Source organism: Phacochoerus africanus, chromosome 5, assembly GCF_016906955.1.
Source record: "Phacochoerus africanus isolate WHEZ1 chromosome 5, ROS_Pafr_v1, whole genome shotgun sequence".
Lineage (NCBI taxonomy): Eukaryota > Metazoa > Chordata > Mammalia > Artiodactyla > Suidae > Phacochoerus > Phacochoerus africanus.
In genome coordinates this window covers 57,325,917-57,352,088 of record NC_062548.1, presented here as the reverse complement: position 1 = coordinate 57,352,088, position 26,172 = coordinate 57,325,917, and the positions used below count along the sequence as shown (strand labels likewise).

Below are 26,172 nucleotides of genomic sequence, written 5' to 3'. Positions count from 1 at the left end.
TATGTGTAAAGCACTTAGAAGGTCCACTCCCCTTGTCCTTATTGAACCTTATGATGACCCTATAAAATAGTGACTTAGCCTTGTTCACAGATGAGGAAACTGAGGCACAGAGTGGCTAAGGTTCCACAGCTGGCATGTGGTGGGGCTGGGATTTGAACTCGGGCATTTTGACTCCAGAACTTGGTGCTTACCCACCACTCAGAAATCTCCATATGAGTTCCCATCGTGGCTCAGCAGTTAACAAACCCAACTAGTATCCATGAGGATGAGGGTTGGCTTCACTCAGTGGGTTAAGGATTCAGCATTGCCGTGAGCTGTGGTGTAGGTTGCAGATGTGGCTCAGATCTGGCGTGGCTGTGGCTGTGGCTGTGGTGTAGCCTGGCAGCTGCAGCTCTGATTCAACCCTTAGCCTGGGAACTTCCATATGCTGCAGGTGCAGCCCTAAAAAGACAAAAAAGAAAAAAGAAATCTCCATATGACAGATTCTGTCTCCATGTGACAAAAGCTGAATGTTCTCAGGATGGGGTGGTGTTAGGAAGGGCTAGAATGAGAATCTGGGAGGTGATGGCTAGTCTTGTGAAAGAGGCAGCCTCTGAGCGAGGCCTGGCCAATAGAGATCTGGCAGGCAGAGGGCAGGAGGCCAAAGGCCCCCAGCAGCAGAGGCTCCCCTGGGGTGGGCATCATAGGCTGGCATGCCAAGTGGTACATCCCACTGTGTCCCGTTGTGTGGCCTGGGATTAGGGGGCCATCAGGGATGGGGTGAGGAGGGAAGAGTAGCAAGGATTCCTTTCTGCTTCTGACCTTGTCAAACGTCACACCAGCTCTCTCTGCCCTTCTTACTGCTAGAAGCTCAGAAATGGCAAAAGTTAACACGATAGATTTTTGCACAACAGGTTCCTGCTGAAAGATTCTAGAACTTTCCTTTCCCATTTGACAGGGAAAGGAAAGAAGAAAATAGTAGCTCAAAGCAGAAAATTATTTTAAACTAAAGTCAGACCTTATCTGTGGTGGTGATGCCAGCACATTTTGGCACCCAGAATTAACCCAGGCAGTCAAAGAAGAGACGAGAGTGGCAGCCGAGCGCCCTGATGGAGGACCAGGGGCTAGAGGGGCTTCTGCCATGAAAACCTTTCAGAAAAGATCTAAGGGGCATGAGTGGCAGGCCTGGGACAGAATTGGGAAAGTACAGCTGAAGCAGAACCAAATGACACCCAGAGTCAGCACCGTCTGTGTTTCCTGTTTGGGTTTTTTTTTTTTTTTTTTTTGACTTTTAAAAAAGCTTCCCAGACTGCTTTTCAGATTTGTCAGTGAATTCAGTGTTTGCCTAATGTGCTGAGCCACACCAAGCTCATCAAGCAGAAGCCCCCAGCCCCAGCCCCCGAGCACAGTACCCACGTGCCCAGAAAGCTCGCTGAACAAGGGACTGGGTTTGTAAGTGAGGCTGTTGTATTGACAGCGATTGCAATCATCTCGGCATGAGTGCGCAGCGCCTTGGAAGCAAGAAGCATGGGCGTGGATAACACAGCCCCCCCCCCACCCCCGAGAAAATCTAAGGCACAAAGTAACTGTAAAGTTGGAAAGTTGGAGAAATCTACACACCAGAAAATCCTTGCATGTGTTAATAGATGCAAACTATTGCTTTTGGAGTGGATAAGCAATGAGATCCTGCTGTATAGCACTGGGAACTATATCTGGTCACTTATGATGGAGCATGAGAATGTGAGAAAAAAGAATGTGTACATGGATGTGTGACTGGGACACCTTGCTGTACGGTGGAAAATTGACAGAACACTGCAAACCAGCTATAATGGAAAAAATAAAAATCACTATAAAAAAAAAAAAATCCTTGCATGTAATGCTGGTAATGCTTGCATGAAAGCTTCAAGGTCAAAGTCACGGGGGCAAGTTCCTGGGGCAGGAGCCATGGCAGGGAGAAGAGGTCACAGAGACAGAGCACTGGCTCACATACCTTGAAACACAGCAGCGAGGCCTTGGCTATGCGGCGCTTTCCAGAAAGCATGCCTCTGACCGCCATCATCCACCTGCCCTCACCTGAGGGAGACTCCACTTGGTCCAGGTCGTCACATTAGAGCTGACTCTGGGTCCAGGTGGATCAGGGAGGGGTGCTCTGTCCAGGAGGGGGGCCAGCAGGGAAGTATGGCTGCAACTCAGAGTTGACCTCAGGTTAAAAGGGTCAAGGTTGCAGTTAGATTTGTTTGATTTCCCTGTGCCTTTTGATCTTTATATATTGTACATGAGGGAGTGTATATAAAACATGTGCTCTGGGAGTTCCCATTGTGGCTCAGCAGGAACAAATCTGACTAGCCTCCATGAGGATGCAGGTTCAATCCCTGGCCTCACTCAGTGGGTTAAGGATCCGGCATTGCCATGAGCTGTGGTGTAGGTCGCAGACGCGGCTCAGATCTGGTGTTGCTGTGGCTGTGGTGTAGGCCGGCAGCTACAGCTCTGATTAGACCCCTAGCCTGGCAACCTCCATATGCTGAGGGTGCAGCCCTAAACAAACAAAAAAACCACACACATGCTCTGTGTTTAACTTAATGTTGCGGTGAGTATGAACGTATGCAACGCGATGGCTGAGGGTAAGACACACAGCACGACTAGGATCACAGAAGGTCCGTCTACTCCTTCTTCATCACATTCCACCTTCCACCTGGAGAGGATAATTTCCAGATCATTGTGTCCTGGTTTCTCCCTGCAGTTCTACCAACTTTTAATTTATCACTAAACTCTGTATTTTAGTGTGACCTTCTGTTTAACTTTATGCAAACTCGAAGCATCGTAGGAAAGGTACTCCTGTGGCTTCTCCTTTTTGCTCAGCTTCGTTTCGAGATTTGTCCATCTCACACCATCTGGACTAGGTGGTGCTGTTTTGTCCTCTTGGCTATAGGCTTGTGCTACCAGCCCTGCCCCCGGGGCCAGCATGCAACTCTAAGACAGGGCGTCTGTGGACACTCTGCACATATTTCCTGGTGAACATTTGTAAGCATCCTTCAGAGAGCAGACTGTGCATGAGGTCACCTTTACTAGGTGAAGAGTTGTTTCCATGGTGATGGCACCAACTCACCCTCCACCTGCGGAGGAGAGGGTTCCAGCTGCCCCATGTCACCAGAACTCAGGATTGTCAGGATTGTCACTTTTTGTCAACCTAGTGTGTGCAGGTCTTTCCTGGAGTTTTGATTTGCTTTTCTCCCAGTTGCTGAGGTGACTGGGTGTCTCTGCATAGTTTGTCAGCCTTTTGGATTTCTTTTTTTTCATGAAATGCTTGTTTGGGTAATTGCCATCTTCCTGCTGGATTATCTGGGTTTTTTTGTGTAATAGTTTGTAAAGCATGCTTTCCATGTTCTGGATGCTAGTCCTTTGGCACCTCCTGGTCACTCTGCCTAGGGTGACAGGGATGGACAAATACATGACACCTGATACTGGACAGGTGAGATGGGCAGTGTATTAGTCACACACACAGCCCCGGGGATGAGGGCACTGCATGCTACACAGGCCAGAGACTGTCACCCCCTTGTCAGGATGAGCAGTAACTGTGCCTGGACCCCATTAAGGAGGGTTGTTTTGCTAGGAGACCTTCTTGGTGGCAAGAAGGAAGGAACTTTGAGAGTTCCTGTCATGGCTCAGTGGAAACCAATCTGACTAGCATCTGTGAGGATGCAGGTTCAATCCCTGGCCTCACTCAGTAGGTTAAGGATCCAGTGTTGCCATGAGCTGGGCTGTAGGTTGCAGACGTAGCTCGGATCCCAAGTTGCTGCAGCTGTGGCGCAGGCTGGCAGCTACAGCTCCAATTCGACCCCTAGCCTGGGAACCTCCATATGCCACGGGTGCGGCCCTGAAAAGACAAAAGACCCCCCCCCCCAAAAAAATAGGACCTTTCAGCTGGAGTGGGGAGGGGAATTTGAGCCAGTCCAGGAAGGCCCTCTCGATTTTGCAGAGGACAAGGTGCGTGTCTCACCACATGCTCACCCAGGCCTTAGAGCACAGGTGTGTATGTGTCCCAGATCTCTGCTCTCACTTGGTGGCTTGCCGTTCCCTCTCTTGAGGGTCTTTGGATGTACAGGAAGAGTCTTTAGAGTTGGTACTTTTTACACTTGAAGTAATTCTCACCCTTCCAGGCTCGAAGCTATTCTCTGGACTGTCTTTAGAAAGTCTTCCTGACTGGCCATCAGTCTGACTCTGAGTCTAAACCAAAGCAAAGCACGTAATCACATGTGGCTCCCCCGCGGTGGTCCTTCTGGAGCCCAAGACCCATGCTGCTTCCTGGGCCCCAGCGCTGCCCCTTCTCACCCATCCCCCTTCCAACCGACTGTGCCTGGGGCAGTGCTCCCACCAGAGCTGCTGGGGGCCACTTTGGGGAGGCGGGTGGGTGCGGTGCGTCTGAACTGGGTGTCTGTCCACATGGCCGACCAGCCTGTCTGCTCTTGTGCTGCCTTAGCCTTGTGGCTGCAGTTGTACCAGGGCAGCTCATTCAAAGGCAGAGAGAGGAATGTGCTTCCTTCCTCCCCAGGCCCTCGGGGGGAGTGGGGGGGGGAGGCTCAGGAGGAAATGTAGGAGAAGCGCTGTGGGGATTTAGGACAGGCCTTGACAGTGAACCCAGGAAAGGCCAGACTCTCAATAAAACAGCCAGGGTTGTAGCAGGAAGTTGGCATCAAGAACGTTCTGCCTCCCACAGGTAAACGTTGTTCCTGGTGGTGTGATTTAGCCACGAGGATGGCACATCCCCCCTTGTCTCTGTTATTGCCATTATTTTAGTACACAGAGCTCAGTGCTTTCAAGGGACCTTTCAGTGGCAGATCTCATCTACTCTCCTGTAAGCCGTGGGGTTTAACTTTTCAAATTATCATCATTTGTGTTGGTTTCCAGTGCAGGGAGATGGCATAACAGTAACAGAACAGCAAAGACAGAGCAAGCGCATGCTCTGTGCCAGATGTGTTCCAAGCCCTCTGTGGTGTCAACTCAGAATCCTAACATCTCCCCAGCAAAGCTCCCCTGCCCCACCGCCTCCCTCCAGTGTTTAACTCTGTGCAGAACCTGTAGCCTGAGGTGTCCCCCAACCCCCTGATCGGCCAACCCCCTCCCCAAGGAACAGTGAGGCCAGGAAGCCCCCCACCCTGCTCTCTGCCACCCCCAGCAGCGGGGAAGGGGGCTTCTGAGAAAAGACGGTGGAATGGCTTAGTTATCGTTTTCAAGTATCTGAAACGTCTTTAAGAAGAAAGACTGTTGTCAGCTGTGAGCATTAGTCATGTTCTAAAAAACTACAGGGACTGGGCTTAAAATAAAATCAAGAGCCTCCGAAGGCACTCAGAGAAAGCCAGGATGAACAGGAAGCACAGCTAGTGAGGGGGTTGCAGAGTCTTGGTCCAAAGAGATCAGAACGGGTGTGTCCCAGCTGGCAGTGCGGGAGCTGCCAGAGTCCCTCCTTCCTCTCCTGTCCTTCATCGTCCACCCAGCCCCACGTCCCATCCTCAGGACCCAGGGGGCCCACTCCGGCCACTTGGCTTGCTTCCTGCCGGAGCAGGAGGCACTGTCTGGCCCATAGCATCTGGAGTCGGTGTGGGCTCCGTGATGCTGGCTGAGCCCCTTCCTCCACGTGTCCCCCTCCCTGGGCTAATTCAGATGTGGACCACCTCTACTCCCTCCCTCCTCAGGCCACCAGAGGCTCTGAAATACAACCACAGTCCTGCCCTCCCTCTCCCCCATGTCCCCCTCCACCCTGCCGTGCACCTCCCCGCCCCCCCGCGGGTCCCCTGGCACTCAGGCTCAGCCGAGGGCTGCCACGTTCTGACCCCACTTCCCCTCCCCAACCTGTGCCCTCCCCCCCGCTGTGCTCTCTGGCTCCTGCCTGGAGCACCCAGACTTCCTGGCAGATGCTATCTTGTCCCCACACCCCCTCAAGGGGGCCTTCTCCTGGGAACTGTCCCTGGGCTGCTTTCCTACCCCTTCATTTTAGGGTCTGCACCCCAGGCTGTGTTCTCTAGGCACCTCTTTCACTTCCATCACAGAGCTTCCTACAAGTTCTTTAGGATCGTTTTCTTTCTTGAAGGCCATGTACTGTCTGTGTCAGGGGGTACAGGGGTGAGACAGGCAGGGCACACATGTCATCATGTGAAAGAACAGCAAAAATGAGATTCCTATCATTAATGGGTATTAAACACCCCTCACACCCTACCTCTGGGGCCTGCACCTGCCTTGCTGTGATGCAGCAGCTCCCTCCCAGGCCTTCCCACCTGGGCCAAGCCCCTTCTCCAGTGGGTTCAGGTGACAGGTGTGTAGCAGCTGGAGCAGCAGGGGCAACGGCCCCATTCTGTGTGAAGGGCTGTCCTGGGTGCTTTCTCAGAGGAAGTGACTTCAAAGCTGGGACCTGAAGGAGGCACAGGAATTGGTGAAGAGGAGAAGAGAATGCAGAGTGTTCCAGCCTGAGGGTGCAGCCTGGGGCAAGAGCCTGAAGGAAGAGGCAAGCTGGCAATCTGGAGAAAAGACAGTTAGGAGGGCTGAGATGGGCCGGGAGCAGTGGGTGGTTTGTTCAGAGCCTATGGGCGAATCGAGAAGTTCACATTTCATTAGGGAGCAGTTAGAAACCAGCAAAAGATTGTAAGCAACATGGTAACTTGAAGGCATTCCCAATGTGGAATCCAGCTAGTATCCACGAGGACACGGGTTCGATCCCTGGCCTCACTCAGTGGGTTAAAGATCCGGTGTTGCCGTGAGCTGTGGTGTAGGTCGCAGATGTGGCTCAGATCTGGTGTTGCTGTGGCTGTGGTGTAGGCCGGCAGTTGCAGCTCTGATTTGACCCCTAGCCTGGGAACCTCCATGTGACTCGTGGCCCTTTAAAAAAAAAAAAAAAAGGTGGTTGTCAGGTGAGCTCGGAGAAAAAGAGAATGAGCCAGGTTTTCAGGCAAAGAGAAGAAAATGTATTAGAGGGGAGAGGGAGAGGGTGACTGACCCTTGAGAAGAGCCAGCCCCCTGCTCTTCTCGAGGGGCCTTCTTCTACCCCCATGGATGAGAAATTGGATTCCCTGAAGCAGGGGGAGTTTAGTTTATCTTTCACCTGCAGCTGGACACTGGTTGTCACGTAGTCATGCGAAAGTCAGAGGTATCTCATGGTAGGCTGGTTTCGTAATCCTGAGAAAGCTGAAGGTGTGTGGTTTCCCATGGGGAGGGGGGAAGTGTCTCCTGGTCTTGGGAAAGTAGGCGCCAGCGGCAAAATCAGGATGTCGCGTGAGCAAGGTGGTCTGTCTTATGGGTCAGCAGAAAGAGCCATTGTAACAATGAGCCCCATGTAGCCCCTAACAGGGGTGACTTGATCTGATAGGAGCTTCCTGCTGCTGGTGAGGAGCAAGTTGGACAGAGACAAAAGTTGATATATGAGATGGCCAGTCTGGCTGATTCATTCCTCAGACAAGAGAGATGATGGTCTGTACTGGAGTAGGGGCTGAGGCAAAAGAGAAGGGAGTGGATCTGAGAGAACTGGAGGGAGGAAAACTTCCCAGCACTTGGACACTGTCGGGATCTGGAGATGAGGGGGAGAGGTCGGGGTGCCAGCTGGGTGTCTGCTCTGGGTAGGTGACCACTTGGCAACACCACCCATGAAGACAGAGGACACAAGGGGAGGAGGAGATAATGATGACGTTGGGGCCGTGTGTGGATCTGGGGCCCCCAGGGGCCTCTGAGTACCAGTTGGGGGATTAAGCCAGGATACCCAAGAGTGAGCTGCCTGGATATACACATTTAAGAGTGTGCACAGGAGTTTCCGTCGTGGCGCAGCGGAAACGAATCCGACTAGGAACCATGAGGTTGCGGGTTCAGTCCCTGGCCTTGCTCAGTGGTTAAGGATCCAGCGTTGCCGTGAGCTGTGGTGTAGGTCACAGACGCAGCTCAGATCTGGTGTTGCTGTGGCTGTGGTGTAGGCCCGCGGCTACAGCTCTGATTAGACCCCTAGCCTGGGAACCTTCATATGCCATGGGTGAGGCCCTGAAATGAAAAGACAAAAAAAACCAAAAAGAGTGTGCACAGACGGTGTTTTCCCACCTGGGCAAAGCCTCTTCCCCAGCGGGTTCAGATGACAGGTGGGATGAGGAGAGGATGAGTTAATTATTTCTTATTATACAATATGTAAATAATACATTACATTAAATATAGTATATAATATGTTGTTATATTAAGTATTATTAAATATTATTTAATATTGGAGTTCCCATCGTGGTGCAGCAGAAGCAAATCTAACTAGGAACCATGAGGTTGAGGGTTCGATACCTGGCCTTGCTCAGTGGGTTAAGGATCTGGCGTTGTCGTGTGTGGTGTAGGTCACAGACGCTGCTCAGATCTGGCGTTGCTGTGGCTATGGGTAGGCCGGCAGCTATAGCTCCAATTAGACCCCTCGCCTGGGAACTTCCGTGGGCTCCAAGAGAGGCCCTAATAAGCAAAATAAGTCAATAAATAAATACAACTGAAAATTCTATCTTCAGGCATATTCGCCCCAGTTTCATCTACTCAGAAGCCGTGTGGTTGGTGGCTTCCCCAACAGCCAGTGCAGATCAGAGGGCATTTCCAGCACCACAGCCCATTCTCCTGGACGGCACCAGACCTGGACTCTGTGTTATATTTATTTTGTATTCCTGATGCCCAGGTCCTCAGAAAAAAAGTAGAATTCAATGAGAGACATGGGAAATAAACAGGCAGCTGTTTGCTGGCCTAGAGGTCAGGGAAGGAACCCATGAGCCCTTCAGGGGCCTTCAAATAAGAGGTGGGCCTCACGCTAGGGCCCACGCCAGCCACGCTGCCCTGGCCAAAATGTGAGAGTGTCAGGACACGGGGCTTGTCTGCGGGTTTGTCTGGCTTAAATTAAGTCTTCAATCTTTCTCAGGCTCACAGACAACAGCGTATGTACATGGGAGCAAGTAAACCCTTTTAGAGTATGGTTCAGAATTAGAGAGTTCTCACAGAAAATCAGATCTTGAACTTCTCTTTGCAGAAACCAGTTCTGAACTGTCCAAGCTTTTCGTTTTTGGCTTTTGTTTTCCATCTCCGTGGAGTGTGTACCTTTGTTCTTGCTTTTCTTTTTCAGTCGGATGTCATGGATCAGAATTTGTTGAATTTCCTTCCAGAACAAGAACACTCAGAAGTCTATAAAATGCTTTCTTCCCATATGCTGGTGACGGACTCCCCCTCCCCAGAATACTTAAAATGTAAGTTTAACTCCTCTGGGTTTGCAAGACAGAAAGAGAAGAATGTTACTTTTGGAGTTCCCGTCGTGGCTCAGTGGTTAATGAATCTGACTAGGAACCAGGAGGTTGTGGGTTCGATCCCTGGCCTCGCTCAGTGGGTTAAGGATGTGGCGTTGCTGTGGCTCTGGCGTAGGCCGGCAGCTATAGCTCCAATGCGACCCCTAAGCTGGGAACCTCCATATGCCGCAGGAGCAACCCTAGAAAAGGCAATATATATATATAAAATGTTACTTTTGAAAGGAGAGTTAGACTGAATTAAGAGTAATTTTCCTCGTGACTCAGAACATTTCCAAGATCCTTAGAAAGATGTGTTTTAAGTTTAAAGCTAAAACTGAGGTTAGAAATAGGTAAGACATGTAACTTTTATGTGGCAAATTTGAAAGCACAAAACCTGTTTTGCATGTAGTACAAGCAGTCCTCCTTTTTTCCACATGAGAGCCGTTCAGTCGTAAACAGTAGAAAAATCAGTGAGCAGTCTGCTTATTTTGGAGGACACTACAAAGCTCGACTCATACAATGCTAAGTAACCCACAAAAAAACTGAATAATTAGGTCACAACTCCAAATTCTCTTCTGAGGCTGTTATCTGGGTATTTATATACATTTGTGAGGTTTGTGGGATTGTAAGGTTTTTATTCAAATTGGCAACCCGGATAGAAAGCTGGCCTTGGTCCCTGGATGAAGCGTGTACATAGATGACAGTAGCAAAAGTGCCTTGTACGTATTCGAGCCTTGGTCCATTTTCCAAGAATAATTTGTCCTGTGGTACGTCTGCTTTTGGACAGTAGGAGAGGCTTTATCTGAATAGACCATATGAAAACAACCAGAACTAATCAGTACCGACAGAACCAACCACAGACATCTGTGAGCAAATGAAGACTAATTGGGCCCAAGAATGGAATGCAAAATACCTATAAACCACAGAGGGAAAAAAGAAAAACCTCTGCTGCAAAGGTTATAAACCCCCAAAAGTCAGGTGCCATGAGAGAAATAGCCCAGCCTTGTGTTGACCAAACCCTGTGAATGTCACCAAGATGGGGCTTGCCTTGTCTAGAATTGGTGTCATGCTCATTGTGTAATTGCCTTTCTCTTTTTTTTTTCTTTAACGGCCCAGCTGACAATGATTTAGAGTTTTATTGCCATCTTCTCAGAGGCAGCTTGAACCCAAAGGAATTTCCAACTTATGAATACATAAAATTTGTAGGAAATTTTCGCTCTTACAACAATGGTAAGCATTCATTGTCACATAATTGCGGCAGTGGCTTTTATCATGCAAACGTGCACGCGGGGGCGGAATGGCACTGGGGGTTGGGAGATAAGTGCTTTCCATATTTGCATTAGGATTTTTGTGTTCCCCAGCAGTGTTTCTGTGCTCCTAAACCTTACATCCCATGGGGAAGAGCACACCTCACACCTGTTTATGCCAGCTCTCGAGGTCCCACCGACGCACACATTATTCATTTATTTATTTATCTTCAGGCTAATGGAATAGTTCTGTGCTGTGAGAAACAACTTACAGTTAATAAATGACAGGCTCAGCCCACACACAGCCAAACAGGGCTTCATTGAGATGTGGCTTCTTCGTTTGTATCCTCTTTTTTTTTTAGGGCTGCACCCGAGGCGTATGGAAGTTCCTAGGCTAGGGGTTGAATCTCAGAGCTACAGCTGCCAGCCTACACCACAGCCATAGCAACGCAGGATCTGAGCCTCGTCTGTGACCTACACCACAGCTCACAGCAACGCTGGATCCTTAACCCACTGAGCGAGGCCAGGGATCGAACCGGCAACCTCATGGTTCCTAGTCGGATTTGTTTCCACTTCGCCATGATGGGAATGCCTGTATCCTCCTTTTTAGAGAACTGGGAACCTGTTTTCATGGCTCTGGTACATAGGCCTTCTGCTCAGGCTGGCCTTAGAGCACAGTAAATGGGCCTTTTATGAGAATCAGCCGTCTCCATTAGGTGAATTATCCAGCAGCATAAGCCAAGCAGTAAAATCCTGCTTTCTGAAATTACCCAGATAACTCATTGTCTGAGCTCAGGGCTGCAACTGTAAACTTAAACACTCTGGTTTACTTTTTTTTGGCCATACCCACAGCAAGTAGAAGTTCCCGGGGCAGGGCTCAAACCTGTGCCACTGCTGCAACAATGCTGGATTCTTAACCTGCTGTGCCACTCGGGAACTTCCACTCCGGTTTACTTTTAACCCATGCAGGCCTGATGCTGGAAATTCAGAAACGCAAGTCCCAGCGTGCAGCCCCATCGTGGAGCCTGGCCACCGCAGCCTGTGCTATGTTCACTGTGGTCCTCAAAACCCATTGTAGAAAAGGGAGTTCCCTTTGTGGCTTAGTGGTTAATGAACCCAACTAAGGTCCATTGAACCCAACTAGGGTCCAATGCAGGTTCAATCCCTGGCCTAGCTCAGTAGGTTAAGGATCTGGTATTGCCATGAGCTGTGGTATAGGTCGCAGACTTGGCTCCAGATCCCACGTTGCTGTGGCTGTGGTGTCGGCTGGAGGCTACAGCTCTGGTTCAACCCCTAGCCTGGGAACCTCCATATGCCACTAGTGCAGCCCTAACAAGATAAAAAAAAAAAAAAATGCAGGAAGTTCCTGTGTGGTGCAGTGTGTTAGGATCCGATGTGGCTGTGGCTACAGTGCAGGTTACAATTGCAATGACAATTTGACCCCTGGCCCGGGAACTTCCACATGCCATGGGCATGGCCAAAAAACAAAAACAAAAGCTCTAACATGTCATAGCTCTAACATGTCATAAAACTGAAAGGATGGGGGGTAATATAGAAGGAAGGGCTGAAACAGAGGGGGTGATGGAGCAAGAGAAGAGGGAAGGAGAAAAAGAGCAAAGGAAAGCAAACAGGAAAAGGTGGGCCATGGAGGTGAGGGGATGGCTGATAGGTGACCCAGGGGGCCCATGAGGGTAGCTACTTCGCTGGCTGTTGTTTGACTCTGAATCCTGGGTGGAATCTGTTCCCCACCACCACCCCTGTCGAATTACTCCCAGAGTTTCCATTAGAAGCAGCCAGAGTAACAGCAGTGCTAATGCCGAGGCTAACCAGGATCTTTCCTCCAGCCTTAGAAGGTCCCTGTTGTGTGGTATTTGCATAAATGTACATGCCTTGCTTAAAAGGCGCCACCTGTTTCCTAAAGAGTGTGACCCTCCAAGCCTAGTGTTCAGGACTTAGCCCTGAATGATGGGCTCTACAGCCAATGGGGGGCCCTTCTTGGAAGCCCTCCCACCCAGGGCTCAGTGTGCCTGAATGGTTGGAAGCAGTGACAGGTCAGCCTACCCCAGGAGGCCCCTAAATCTGGGCAAAGTGAGATGAAGCCAAGGCCTGCCCAAGTCTAATCCGACTCATCCGAAAGGCTTTGCTAAACCTCATGAGACAAGTGTTTAATGAACTACACAGCCAAGGAAAGGAACTGACCTCCAGGCACCTTGAGGAAAAAAAGTGGTACCTTGTGGAAAACTCCACCTGGGACCAGCTTGGCCTCAGCGGTTCCCTGGGTGAGGCACGTGCCACAATGCAGATACTCAGGTGTCCCTAGAAGAGTCTTGTTCAAGAGACCTGAGAGTGGGCCTGGGACTGCACAGTTGGGAAAGGACCTTGGGGTTCTGGTGCAAAGGGTCGTGGCCCTGGAGAACCACTCCCCCATTGGAACACTAAAGGCCATTCTGTGGAAATTTAAATGACACACCTCTTACTTACGGTGCTCCTCCAGGCAAGTCTATGCTTGAATTAATATAAGCAGGGGTTTGGAATTTGCTTAAAATGTGTACTGTGGCCTTAACGCCAGCAGCATATCCCAACTGGCCACATGCAAGGAAAGTCCCCACTCCACCCCACCCCCTGCCCCCACCCAGAGCACCAAGATGGTGGGAATTATGGGATGCTACTCCCATGTGTCCCTATGACAACCGCGCATTCATTAAGAGTACCAAGTTGTGATTAGCTGGTGAGCAGCGTTATCTTGTGAATTTACATTGTCATGACTCTCATTAAAATGCTACCTAACATCATTTCTTTGAAACTTTCTATCATTTTAGAGGGTTTCAAGGGAACAGGCAGGCTTCGTTGTGAATACCTAGGACTTTTTTTTTTTTTTAACCAGCCAAGCTTTATTTTCACTTCAGGTTGAGACAGTGTTTGCCTGAAAAAAATGTGTGGAAATTATGTGTAATTTTTTTTTGGGAAACTGTTAACTGCTATAAACACATCACCTCAAAAGTGGAAAGTTTAAAACCAAGATTTTAAAACCCTAGTGTCTTTTCAGAGCCTATTAAGCAAACCAGAGTTAGGGGAGCTTTCTTGAGACAAGAGTTCCTGCATGTAATTGTGGAAAAGCTGAAATATAATTCTTACTTTGATTAAAAGAGCCAAAAAATGTCAGACACATGAATTTCTAAGATTGACCTCTATGAAATCACCGACAGGCAACCATGTTTGGCCTCTTAAAGTATGGTTTAACATAAGGAATTGTTCAGGAGTTCCCATTGTGGCTCAGAGGGTTAAGAACCCGACATAGTGTCTGTGAGGATGTGGGTTCCATCCTTGGCCTTGCTCAGTGAGCTAAGGATCCTGTGTTGCTGCAAGCTGCAGTGCAGGTCCGAGCAGATGCTGCTTGGATCCTGCCTTGCTGTGGCTGTGGCGTAGGCCAGCAGCTTCAGCTTTGACACCCCCACCGCTGCAGAAACTTCCATGTGCTGTAGGTGTGGCTATAAAAAGAAAAAAAAAATCATTCAAATTCGATTCTGCAGGTTTACTTCTTGATAAGCGTTGAACAGTGGGATAATAAAAATCACTCCCCTTAGGAGCGTTTCCTCATACCAGGCCCTGGACTCAGGTCCTGCCACTGGTGGCCTCATCGAATCCTGGTAGCAGTCTCGTGATATGACACTAATGGCACCATCCCAACTTTTTTTTTAGACTGAAGTATAGTTGATTTGCAACATTGTGGTGGTTTCATGTATGCAGAAAAGTGATTCCATTATATATATGCACATGTGTATGTGGTATATATATATATATATATATATATATATATATATATATACCTCATCTTTTTTTCTTTTTTTTTTAATGATCATAACAATCTGATTTCACAGGATTTCCATCCCACAGCCCAAGCACATCCCCCCACCCCCAAACTGTCTCCTCCTCAATATCTGTGAGTCAGCATCTGTTCTGCAAAGAAGTTCTGTCTGTCCTTTTTTCAGATTCCACATGTCAGTGAAAGCATTTGATGTTGGTGTCTCATTGTATGGCTGGCTTCACTTAGCATGATAGTTTCTAGGTCCATCCATGTTTCTAAGAATGCTGGTATTTCGTTCTTTTTAATGGCTGAGTAATATTCCATTGTGATATATACCACATCTGTGTCCATTCCTTGTTGATGGACATTTAGGTTGCTTCCGTATCTTAGCTATTGTAAATAGTGCTGCCTGTATCTTTTCAAATTATAGTTTTCTCTGGATAGATGGTATCATCCCATCTTAATAGAGGAGGAAATGGATACATAAAAGGGGTCCTGTCTGAGGTGCACAGGTAGGACTTGGGGGACTCACATTCAGAGCTATTCTAACCCTGAACTCACTCTCTTTACCTCATGCTTTTCTGCCTCCCATGAATCTAGATGGAAATTACATGTTTGAATGCCAACACAGGCCTCTCTCTGCGGCCTGGCATTCTGTCATTCCAGGATGTCTGTACCTGTGCACCTTAGGTGTCCTGCATCCATGTACTGGCCTCCTTTAAGGGTACCTGAGATTTTTTTAAATCAGATGTGGTAAGACATGCAGATGTGGAAGAACGGTGATGAAGGAGGAGGTTTGTACTCACAGATCCCTAGAAACATGCATAGCACATGCCTTGCAGGGCCACACGGGGAAGCACCAGGGTAGGTCAAGGGCCAAGGGAGCCAAGGAGATGTGGGCAAGGGCCTCTGTTGTGGTTTCTGTGGAAAAGAGGGGACAAGGCAGAGTAAGCAGGCTTGGGGTTGGTTGGTCTGAATAATTTCATCAGGCTCTTGGGTATAGTGTCTGTCCCTAGTTGTCTGGTCCTGGCTCAGGGGTGATGAGGGCAGGTGGATGGTGGCCCAGAGTGTGAGCACCTGATAGGGGAGATGGTGGGGTCAGGGAGCTCTGGATGGGTGGTTGCACATGGAAAGGGACAGTGGAAGTGAGTGGCTCACTGTCTCCAGGAATTGGCGAACCTACAAGGAGCAGCCCCTCTGAGGTCATCAAGACCCCAAATGCCAAAGCACCAAATATAGAAACACGATTATTACACAAGCCACCCCCATGCAACTTCCCCAAGTTCCTGGGCAGCACAGGATGAAAGGCAATATATAAAGCACACACGAAATATGGTTTTATGGTGGCCTAGTGGGTAAGGATCTGGCATTGTCACTGCTATGGCTCATGTTGCTGCTGTGGCACGGGTTTGATCCCTGACCTGGGAACTTCTGCATGTCTGCCCCCCTCCCCCCAAAAAATCAGAATACCTGCTCATACTTTGAGGAACTAAGCAGGAAGCCTATGGTGGCTCATTCCCATGAAAAGTCCTATTATTTCTGGAGGGCTGGTTAGTTTGGGAGAATGGCCTGGTGCGTTCTTACTTGATGCCTCTGTCAAGAGGAAACAATGGATGGGAAAGGAAGGGACCTTTACTCATCTACAGACTCACCACACCCCTTCCTGGGCCCACACAGCCTGAGCCTGGCCTGTTAGGCACACAGTGGGTAGGGGCAGGGCCAGGATTCAGGCCAAAGTAATGCCCTTCTCTGGGAGTCCAGGTCAGAGGTCTCTGTGGCTGAGCCCAGAGCACACTGCAGGGATGGAGCGGCCTCCTGAAGGGCTTCCCCCACTCCTTTGGCCCTAAGTCCACAGTAAAGATTAAATGCCTTTCAGTATATGCTGGGTGAACTCGAGTGTGTGTGCCTCTGGGGCCCAGAGATTGTCTACACTGAAGGCTTCCTGCCCAGCGCTGTGCGGTCAGGAGGTTGGTCTCTGGCCTCCATTCACTCCCTGTTGAGCCCCCTCCCACCTGGGATCTTTGAATGTTGGGAGCCCAGGTGGCCCCCTTGCTGATATCCTTATACCAGGCCACTCACAGGGGCTGGTTGCGGGGGGGGGGGTCCCTGACACCCTCTTTCCAGGCTGGAGCTCGCCCCACCAACCCACCTGATAGAAAGACGGAACCAGGGTTGACAGGTACTAGCTGCCACCCCAAACTCACCTCCATAGGAACCCTCGGGCCTTAAGCCAAGAGGCCCAAGGTGAAAGGTGTAGGCTTCAGGCAGGGAGGAGAGAGCGGGACCAGCGGAGAGGAGACCCTTAAGTCATGCAGCTGAAGAGGCCCCCTGCTTGCCTGCTGGGGATCCTCTAACCCTGTGACCCTGGGGGGGCGGGGTCACAACTCCCAGGAGGGGAGGACAAAGCACCTTTGCCCTTGCGGACCAGCTTCCATTCTCTAATTGGATGTTTCCAGAGTCACCTGTGGATTGTGTCTCCATACCCCCTGGCCCCCCATCCCCCTAGCCCTGGGACAGACACAGCAACCACTGCCTGAACACTCAAGCGAAATGGAATTCCCTGCCCCCATGCTGGCACGTCTTTGTCCCTCCTCCGGACTCCATCATTTGCCACCACTGTTGGAGGCAAGGGGAGGGAGAGGACAGAAGGGCAGACAGGACTTCCCATCTTTTTTTTTTTTTTTTTTTTAATCTTTTTAGGGCCACACCCGTGGCACATGGAGGTTCCCAGGCTAGGGGTTGAATCAGAGCTGCAGCTGCCGGCCAGAGCACAGCCACAGCAACGCAGAATCTGAGCCACATGTGCGACCTACACCACAGCTCACGGCAATGCTGGATCCTTAACCCGCTGAGCGAGGCCAAGGATCAATCTCGCATGCTCATGGATACTAGTTGCGTTTGTTTCCACTGCACCACAACCCCCAGGACTTCCCATCTTTAACCTTGATTTTTAATCAACACAAGGACCTAAGTGTCAGGAAATGGGATGAGAAAGTGGTTTTCTTCTAATGTTTCCCTTGCATTTCTGTCCTGCTCTGTGAGAAGCTTCCTGAAGGAGTGTGAGCAGGAATGGCGAACCATGTTCCCTATCCTCTCCCTGTAAAAGGCCACCTCTGACCCTGGCCATGTGGCCTGGAGCGCTGGCGGGGAGACCATTGGTCAGAGCAGCCCCTAGGCCGCCTCTGCTCTGCCTGCTGTTTCCAGAACAGAGCTAAAGCAAGATTCCTTCATTCAGGACTATGTTTATCTGGTAACAGATTTGTTTTTTAAAGGAATGAAGTAGATTTGTAGGTTCTTTTTTTTCATGATTTTTATTTTTTCCATTATAGCTGGTTTACAGTGTTCTGTCAATTTTCTACTGCACAGCAAGATGACCCAGTCACACATACGTATATACACTCTTTTTTCTCACATTATCATGCTCTGTCATAAGTGACCAGATAGAGTTCCCAGGGCTATACAGCAGTAGTAACAGATTTTTTTTTTACTGCTTTCAAATAAACTATACTCTCCCAGGAGTTCCTGTTGTGGCTCAGTGTGTTGAGAACCTGACTAGCATCCATGAGGAGGCACGTTCGATCCTGGCCTCGATCAGTGAGTTAAGGATCGGCATTGCCATGATCTGTGATATAGGTCGAAGACACAGCTCAGATCCGGTGTTGCTGTGGCCTTGGTATAAGCTGGCAGCGGTAGCTCCAATTCCATCCCTAGCCTGGGAACTTCTACATGCGCAAGTGCGGCCCTGAAAAAGAAACACACACACAGCCTCACATCTTTTTACATCTCCAAGTGAATAGAGGGGCCTTTTCTAACCCCTACCCAGGTCCTGCAGCCCCAGCCCTACACTCTGATTGGACAGGAACCCTCTGTATGATTTTCAGTCAAAGGCAAAATGCACAGTCCTGGCTTGTAGGGGTCCTAACAAGCAGGTCCCGGTTCCTGAAAGAATTTGATGCCAGGACAAAGACCGGCCTCTCCGTGGGCCGACCTCCTCCCCCAGACTTGGATTTAAATGTGCATCTGACGGAAATCCAGAAAGCAGTATTTCAAAAGTGGCTGGTGTGGCTCCAAATAGGTCACCATCCGCAAACATTCCACTCTGGGCTTTCCAGAAACCACACAGCAGAGGCTAAAAGTTTCCCTGCCCTCGTTTTACCTACTCGCCTCTCCCCGCATCACCAGATCTGAAATGCTGGCAGGCGTGGAGGCTTTCCCGCTCTCAGCCCTTGATTCCGTATGTCCTGCGGGGTTTCTGCAGGCGGCCTCCCTTGATGGCTTGGGGATTTGGGGTTTTTGTTTTGTTTCTCTCCTGAGTTGAACTCATCGAGGCGTCTCCATGAAGGGAACCAACCACAGGCCCGCCAGACCTCACTGGAAATGAGGGCGTGAGTTTCTCACAGAAAGCCAGCTTCGTGAAGGAACAGTCTGTCTGTCCCAGGCCCCCAACAGAAAGAGACAGAGTGTCTCCTGCACCAGGACATGGGGACACTGGTCCTTCTGCAGCCATGGTCATTGCTGGCAGATTAGATGGCAGAGGAATCACAATCACAATCAAGAACAAATTATTACCAAGGACCTGGTCCTGCGTGGGCCTTGGTTGAAATGGAGCCTTAAGAAATGGTCAGACCTTATCAGCCACATCTTTCTGCTTGTCTCAGCATGGGAGCAGGGAGCTTTTGTACAGGTTGTCCAATAGTTGTGATAAAAATGTGCATGAGATACCGACTTGGAGGACAGGGGATGAGGCCTTGAGCTTCTGATAATCCAGCGCCATGTACCCCAGACATCTGATGGAAATCTTATCTGTGCCATGGCCAGCCTCTGGCCCCAACAGATGCTCATGTTCATTGGCGAATGCCGGGGCAAAGAAGAAACTTAAGATGTGTATTTTCCCCTGAGAGTCATTTTTTTCAGTCCAGCACATTGAAAACCCCCAGCTCGCCCTGTGGCTCTCGGCCTTTCTCCAACGTCATTCTTCCACATGCCAAACAGAACTGGCAGAAAGGCAAGAAGAACCACATATTAGCCCAGCAAGTGGGGTGGTGGCCCAGCCCGGACATGGCACAGGATGAGTTTGCTGCTGTTCTGCTAAGGGCCCAGGCACCTGGCTGGCTTTTCACCGCATACCTGGGAAAACAGTCTGTGAAGAGAGAGGAAAGAGGGAGCCTGGCAAGGGTGCGTGATTAGCAGGAGGGGATTTCTCATGAAGGTGAAGAAAATCGCTTTTCCCTCGACATTCTAGCACTCCAGCCCAGAATTTTAGACGTTTATCACAAGTGAGATTTAGGGACCTTACTCTTTTTTGTTTGTTTTTCTTTCTAAGGCTGCACCCAAGGAAGTTCCCAGGCTAGGGGTTGAATCAGAGCTGCAGCTGCCAGTCTACACCACAGCCATAGCAGCACTGCATCTCAGCTGCATCTGTGACCTACCCCACAGCTTGCAGCCACACCAGATCCTTAACCCACAGAGCAGGGCCAGGGATCAAATCTGCATCCTCACGGACGCTATGTCCAGTCCTTAACCCACGGAGTCACAGTTGGAACTCTGGCAGTGTTCATGCATCAGCGAGCCAGGCAGCAGCAGCACCGGGCTGGGCTATGGAAGGGCAGCTGCCCTGGGGCCTCAAGGCCTGCGGGACGGTTGCGGGCAAGGAACAGAGGGTCTCTTCCCAAACTGGGCTTTGAGCTGTGGTGTGGACAGGAGGTAAAAGGTCAGCTCGTAAGGGTCATTCAATAAATACATGCTAAACACCTGCTGGGGACCAGATACCAGTCCAGAGCTGGAGACAGATAAACCTCTACCCAGTTCCTGTTGCCGACGGGAAGGCTAGCTCTTTAGCTTTGGGCAAGAGTTAAGATCCCTTTTGTGTAGGAGGCTTGGGATGAGGGGCCGAGTAGCGAGCAGTAATCGCCTTTCTCTCAGGCATGAATGTTGTGCAGGCGTGTGGATGTGCTGAGTGGCGGGTAACAGTAGTAATCAGGGAGCATCGTGGATGCGAAGAAACTGATGGTGCTGTGCTTGCATCGAGTGGTTAATCCTTCTGAGATGCTGGGGAAGCCAGTTGTAATTAGATATAGTTTTTCTGTGGCTTAAATTGAAATCATTAATGAAATCCTTAATTACTCCTTTCAATCTACCTTGGGATGAGACGTGTGGGAGAACTTCCTCTAAGGGCTCCATGTTACCAGACAGTCCCTGGGCACAGCCGCTCATGGGGACTCTAGAACAGGCCAGAAGCTTGCAGCCAGAGTACAAGGCATTTCAGGTGCAGCTGCCATAAGGTGTAAAGTGTCCCTTGGTTTCCCCCTTGTCCTGTGTCATAACCTTTAGCCTTGATTCACATTCACCTTCAGTCAAGCCCTCACCTGCTTAAGGTTTCATGGGGGGAATTTGTTTAGGAGTTTGGACTGTTCCGTTGTGGCTCAGCAGGTTAAGAACCTGACTGGTATCCATGAGGATGCAGGTTCAATCCCTGGCCTCACTCAGTAGGTTGAGGATCCGGTGTTGCCGTGAGCTGTGGTGTAGGTTGCAGACATGGCTCGGATCTGGCATTGCTGTGGCTGTGGTGTAGGCTGGCCGCTGCAGCTTTGATTGGACCCCTAGCCTGGGAACCTCCGGATGCCAAGGGTGTGGCCCTGAAAAGAAAAGAAAAGAGTTTTGCAACACAAAACAGTGAGCCATTCCTGAAGCTACTTCTGGGCTTCTTACTAAAAAATAATAATACTGGAATTCCCGTCATAGCTCAGTGGTTAACGAATCTGACTAGGAACCATGAGGTTGTGGGTTTGATCCTTGGCCTTGCTCAGTGAGTTAAGGATCCAGTGTTTCCGTGAGCTGTGGTGTAGATTGCAGATGTGGCTCGGATCCCGTGTTGCTGTGGCTCTGGCATAGGCTGGCAGCTACAGCTCCAATTAGACCCCTAGCCTGGGAACCTCCATATGCCGCGGGGGTGGCCCTAGAAAAGGCAAAAAGACAAATATATATATATAATAATAATATCTTAATGGTTGAAGCACCTGTTAGTTGGATTTGGTATCTCTTGAAGTTGAAAACCCACTAACTAACAAAACCTCTCTATTACATTTTCCAATGAAAAAAGAAGAAAAAAGAGGAGTTAGCTCAGGTCTGGGCCTCTCCTTAAAATATCTAACTGAGCAATCATGACATTTCCCTTTTGGGATGCATCTTCACCTTTAAAGCTGCCCAAGTTATCAGGGAACAGATCAAACCACCTCGGGAGGCAGTCAGGCAGCAGCACAGCCTGCACAACATCCACTTCATTTCCACAGTCCGGGCTCTGCCCCTGGAAGAAGGTGTCAGGGGCTGGTGTCTCCAATGCCACACTTTTCCTGTCTCTTCCTCCTCACATTGTCACCGAGGTTGACACTCACTAACAAGAGCACATGACCTGAACAGGCGAAAGGGTCACTCGAACAGGCTGGTGGTTTAGTGACAGGTTAGAGAAACTTACTCTTAAATTCCTGGGAGGTCCTGGGAAGTTTGCTTGGAAGGTCTAGCTATTGAGAAAGAGGAGAAAGAATTGAATTAAGTTGTTATCTGGCAGCCCACGTCTCAGATTGGAGCAGAGCAGATATTTCACATCTGGGAAATTTTTTAACATCTTTTTTTTTTTTTAAATTACGCAGATGTTCACATCTGCAGACACTTCCTTGTGTGGAATTGTTTTCCTTTCCCTTGACACGTTCCTTGGTTCACCCTGCAAATTAATCTGCAGTGATCTAAGCCGAGGACTGGCAGATATAAATTCTCTCGGGCCCACTGTTTTTTTGGTCTTTTTAGGCCTGCACCTGAGGCATATGGAGGTTCCCAGGCTAGGGGTTCAATCGGAGCTGGAGCTGCTGGCCTACGCCACAGCAACACCAATGCCAGATCTGAGCTGCATTTGTGCCAGATCCTTAACCCACTGAGCGAGGCCAGGGATTGAACCTGTGTCTTCATGGCTGCTAATCTGATTTGTTTCCGCTCAGCCATGTCGGGAACTCCAGGCCCACTCTTTTTTATTTTACCCGCTTTCTCTTCATGTTTAGAAACACTAGTGTTTAGGTGAATGCATGCAGAGGCTGTGTTTGGTAAAATGTATTTTTTCATGTTAATGGGTAGACCCAGTATGGGTAGAATCACTTAGAAACCTGCAAAGACTGAAGACAAAAAAATGACTGCAAAGCCAAAATCCGGAGAAATTCTTGCAGATGTCTTTTTAGGAGAGCCATTCATTTTCTGATGCTTTATGTGTCCTTAAATTGGAAAACATAACTACATTTAATCTACAAATTCAGAGTTAAGAGATATCATCAACTACATTTTAAACACAAGGAAGTAGTATAGATGATCTAGAAAAGTCATCCTCAACCTTGGCTGCATGTTAGTAAATCTGGGGAGCTTTAAAAAGTGCTGGTGGCTGATTTTAAGCCTGAGTTTCTGAATGAGGTGACCTGGGATAGGGACCGTCCTGTAGAAGGTTCTGGGGAGTGTGGTGAGAATTCTGTAAACACAGTCAGCTGACTTTTCTCATATTTATCAGGGCTCTTTTTCCCACCTAGCAAACTAGGTGTAGAATAAGGACAGTCACGCCCTCCCAGACTTAATATGTAAGACGCCATGAGCAGGTTTTGTCACCTGGGCATCGAGTTTTATTGTGGACACTGTGGACCTGTGGGGATCCCCCTGAATCTTGACTTGTTTCTTCAGTAGCCGAGGCCAGGCGCTTGTAGACTGGGCTCTGAGGGGCGGTTTCAGGGAAGACACCCCTGAATCCCAGCTGTGCTACTCTAGGGGCAGGGGCGTCACCATGTGTCAAGACCCCTGCTTTCCCCGAGCCCATCTGTATCAGAAACACCATCTGATGATGGAACTCACCCTTAAAACACCTGCTGGGAGTTCCCTGGTGGCTCAGCCAGTTAAGGATCTGGCGTTGACACTGCCATAGACGTGGGTTCAATCCCTGGCCAGGGAACTTCCACATGCCACAGCTGCGGCCAAAAAAATTAAAAATTAAAAAAATAATAAAACACCAGCTGGTGTGCGCGTGCAGGCCCTTCTGCAGAATAGGGCTGTCAGCTCACGTTGCAGGGCATTTTTCTCGGCACTGTCGCCTCAGTGGAGGCAGGGTGAGTAAAAGTGAGGGAGTAGTGTGTCGTTCCTATTCCAGCTCAGTTGGCCTTGAACCTCAGGTTGCTGTGCAATGGGGCTAATAGTAGCACCTTCGTCCCTGAGTTGCCATGGAAATGAGACAGTTCATGGACCCGAAGCCTCTGGTAGTGTGAGGTGGGGCTTGGCTCTGCTGTACTGCGTCTGACCTGTCTCTCTTCCCCTCCACCCAGCACCCAGCCCCTCTTGTAATGGCTTTGACAGCGCCCTCTCGAGACCTTGCCGAGTCCCCCTGGGCAAGGAAGTCTGCTTCATCGCCACTGTTCGCCTGGCAACACCACAATTCCTAAAGGCAAGTACCTGGAGAGAATTGATAATGCAGCCCCCTTACGATCAAGTCATGTTTAGTTATAAGTAGTTCATCGTCTCCATGGGGTAGAATAAGAACGTGGCATTGATGCTGAGAATGGTAAATGTCTTCTTTCAGTATGGTGACAACCGCACAAGCTCTTTCCTCTAACTTCACTTTCCTGTTGGCCATTTTGTTTGAGCACAGCATCAATTGCTGTTCGTCTGGCCAATGCTCTTCTAGAACTCTGTAAACCTTCCCACCCTTTACTCTGACCTTGACACCACTCAGGGTGGGCAGAGGTGAGAACTGAGTCAAACCCAGGGCTGCTCTGGCATCTCTCCTCTGTGATTGCTTTCACATCCATGGCCTGAGTGCTGAGTTAAATTAGTAATTCAGATTCAGATGAAAAGCCATTTTCCACATGTTTCCCGCACATCTCAATAATGGGAAGGGAGTGGTATGACATTTTGGCTCTTAGGTATTTTTCTCCAGCTTGTGAAATAAATTTAGCATCGGCTAATCTCAAAATTAGCTGCAGATGATGAAATTTGAGTCCAACACAACTTGGAGACTTGCTCTAAACAGTTTTAACTGCTGTTACTGACCATGCATTCTTGAACAGACCCGGGGGGAGGGGGAGGAGAGCATCTGGCACCCCCAAGCAATCTTTTTCTCCCTGCTCATACAGGAAATGTGCATCGTTGACGAGCCTTTAGAGGAATTCACTTCAAGGCATAGCTTGGAATGGAAATTTTTATTTCTGGATCACAGGTTTGTGAAAAGAAAAACATGTTTGGGTTGGGTCCTTTTCAAGGGCTTGTGTGCATGAGCCAGGGTCTCCTCGGAAGGAGGAAAGCCGGGCCCGGTCCCTTCAAAGGAAAAGAGCTCTCCTGTGGTGGGATAAGTGGTACCCAGCTGAGGGGCTGGAGATTTCTTGACTGCATTTGTCCCACCTGTGGATGTGCCCTGGGTTTGGGTCTGAGCATCCTGGGACAGCAGGTGCCACATCCCAGGACATCCTTGGGGTACACCCACCCCCAGCCTACTTGGGACCCTCTCCAGTTTCCATGAACCAGGAGCGATGTGAGAGTAACTCATTTCTGTCAACACCCTTTGTTCCTTTAGCCCAATCTTCTTTCTTTCTTTCTTTTTTCTTTTTTTTTTTTTTTTTTGGTAATATTTTTCACAGTTTAAGAACTAGAAATCTCCCCTTCCCCCTCTTTTTTTTTTTTTTAAACACTATGGGTTGGGTTGACCCAATCTATAGCTATCTTTTTGCCTTTCTTTTTTTGGGGGGTGCACCCAGGGCATATGAAAGTTTCCAGGCTAGGGGACGAATAGGAACTGCAGCTGCCAGCCTACACCACGGCCACAGCAACACTGGATCTGAGCCATATCTGCAACCTACAGCACAGCTCACAGCAATGCCAGATCCCTGACCCACTGAGCAAGGCCTGGGATCAAACCTGCATCCTCATGTATACTAGTTGGGTTTGTTTCCACTGTGCCACGACAGGAACTCCAATCTATAGCTATTTTTAATTATGCAATAGTAGTGACGTTTATGATTGTGGGGCCAGGTTTTGCCAAGGCAACGGAGTATCTAAAATGCCCCAGACTATGAGCACTTTGGAAAACACAGCCTCTCTGGTTTGGACCATTGCAAAATTATTTCCCTGCCCTTATTCTTGAGAAATGAGGCCCCTGGCCTGTTACCAACCGTGCATTCTGGAACAGACCCGGGGGAGGGGGGAGGAGAGTGTCTGGCACCCTCATGGGCCACCTGCACCCTCATGGGCTACCTCAGTGAGCCCTGTGGTGCTTCTTTTCTGATGAATGACCCCACTGTCCTTGGCAGAGCCCCTCCCATCATAGGATACCTGCCGTTTGAAGTTCTGGGAACCTCTGGCTATGACTACTACCACGTCGATGATCTGGAACTCCTGGCCAGGTGCCACCAGCACTGTGAGTACCGCCCCCCGGCCCCAGCCCAGGGCCACAGGCTCTCTCCACGGAGCCCAGACAGCGTGTTCCATGATTTCTTTGGAGACAAAGGGCTTTGCTTCCTCTGGGACCATCTAGGCATTGGTGGGGGTCCTTTGGCTGGACACCCCCCATGTTTTGCCCTCACCTGGAATTGGCTCTGCTCTGCCTATCCCCTGCCAAGCCCCCTCTCAGTGCCCCACAGAGCAGATGTGTGCGCTCTTTCATCTCACGGAAAAAACTAAAGTGCTGCTTGATCACTTGGTTTTCAGGTCACCACTGCTTCTGGCTCTTCCAGGGGTGCCAGGCCACCCTGGGTGTAGACCTACCTTCATGGTCTGAGGACATCCCTGCTCTGTTGGAGTCCCCCCCCCCTCCCCCCGCCCCAGCCTGGCTTCCCTCCCTAAGTCAGGCAATGCATTTCAGACAAAAGGC

The 26,172-nt window shown here is 49.6% G+C and overlaps 1 protein-coding gene across 4 annotated transcripts in view; it reads left to right on the top strand.

Annotated features, from left to right (window-relative positions):
* Positions 1–26,172, top strand: part of NPAS2 (neuronal PAS domain protein 2) — a 189,325-nt gene that overhangs the window by 130,480 nt on the left and 32,673 nt on the right. For all 4 annotated transcript variants that reach the window (XM_047781420.1, XM_047781417.1, XM_047781418.1 and 1 more), the window contains exons 6-10: positions 9,086–9,206; positions 10,359–10,472; positions 23,636–23,754; positions 24,443–24,525; positions 25,613–25,719. In XM_047781420.1, coding sequence (XP_047637376.1) covers positions 9,086–9,206; positions 10,359–10,472; positions 23,636–23,754; positions 24,443–24,525; positions 25,613–25,719 — 544 coding nt within the window. The remainder of the gene's footprint in view (positions 1–9,085; positions 9,207–10,358; positions 10,473–23,635; positions 23,755–24,442; positions 24,526–25,612; positions 25,720–26,172) is intronic.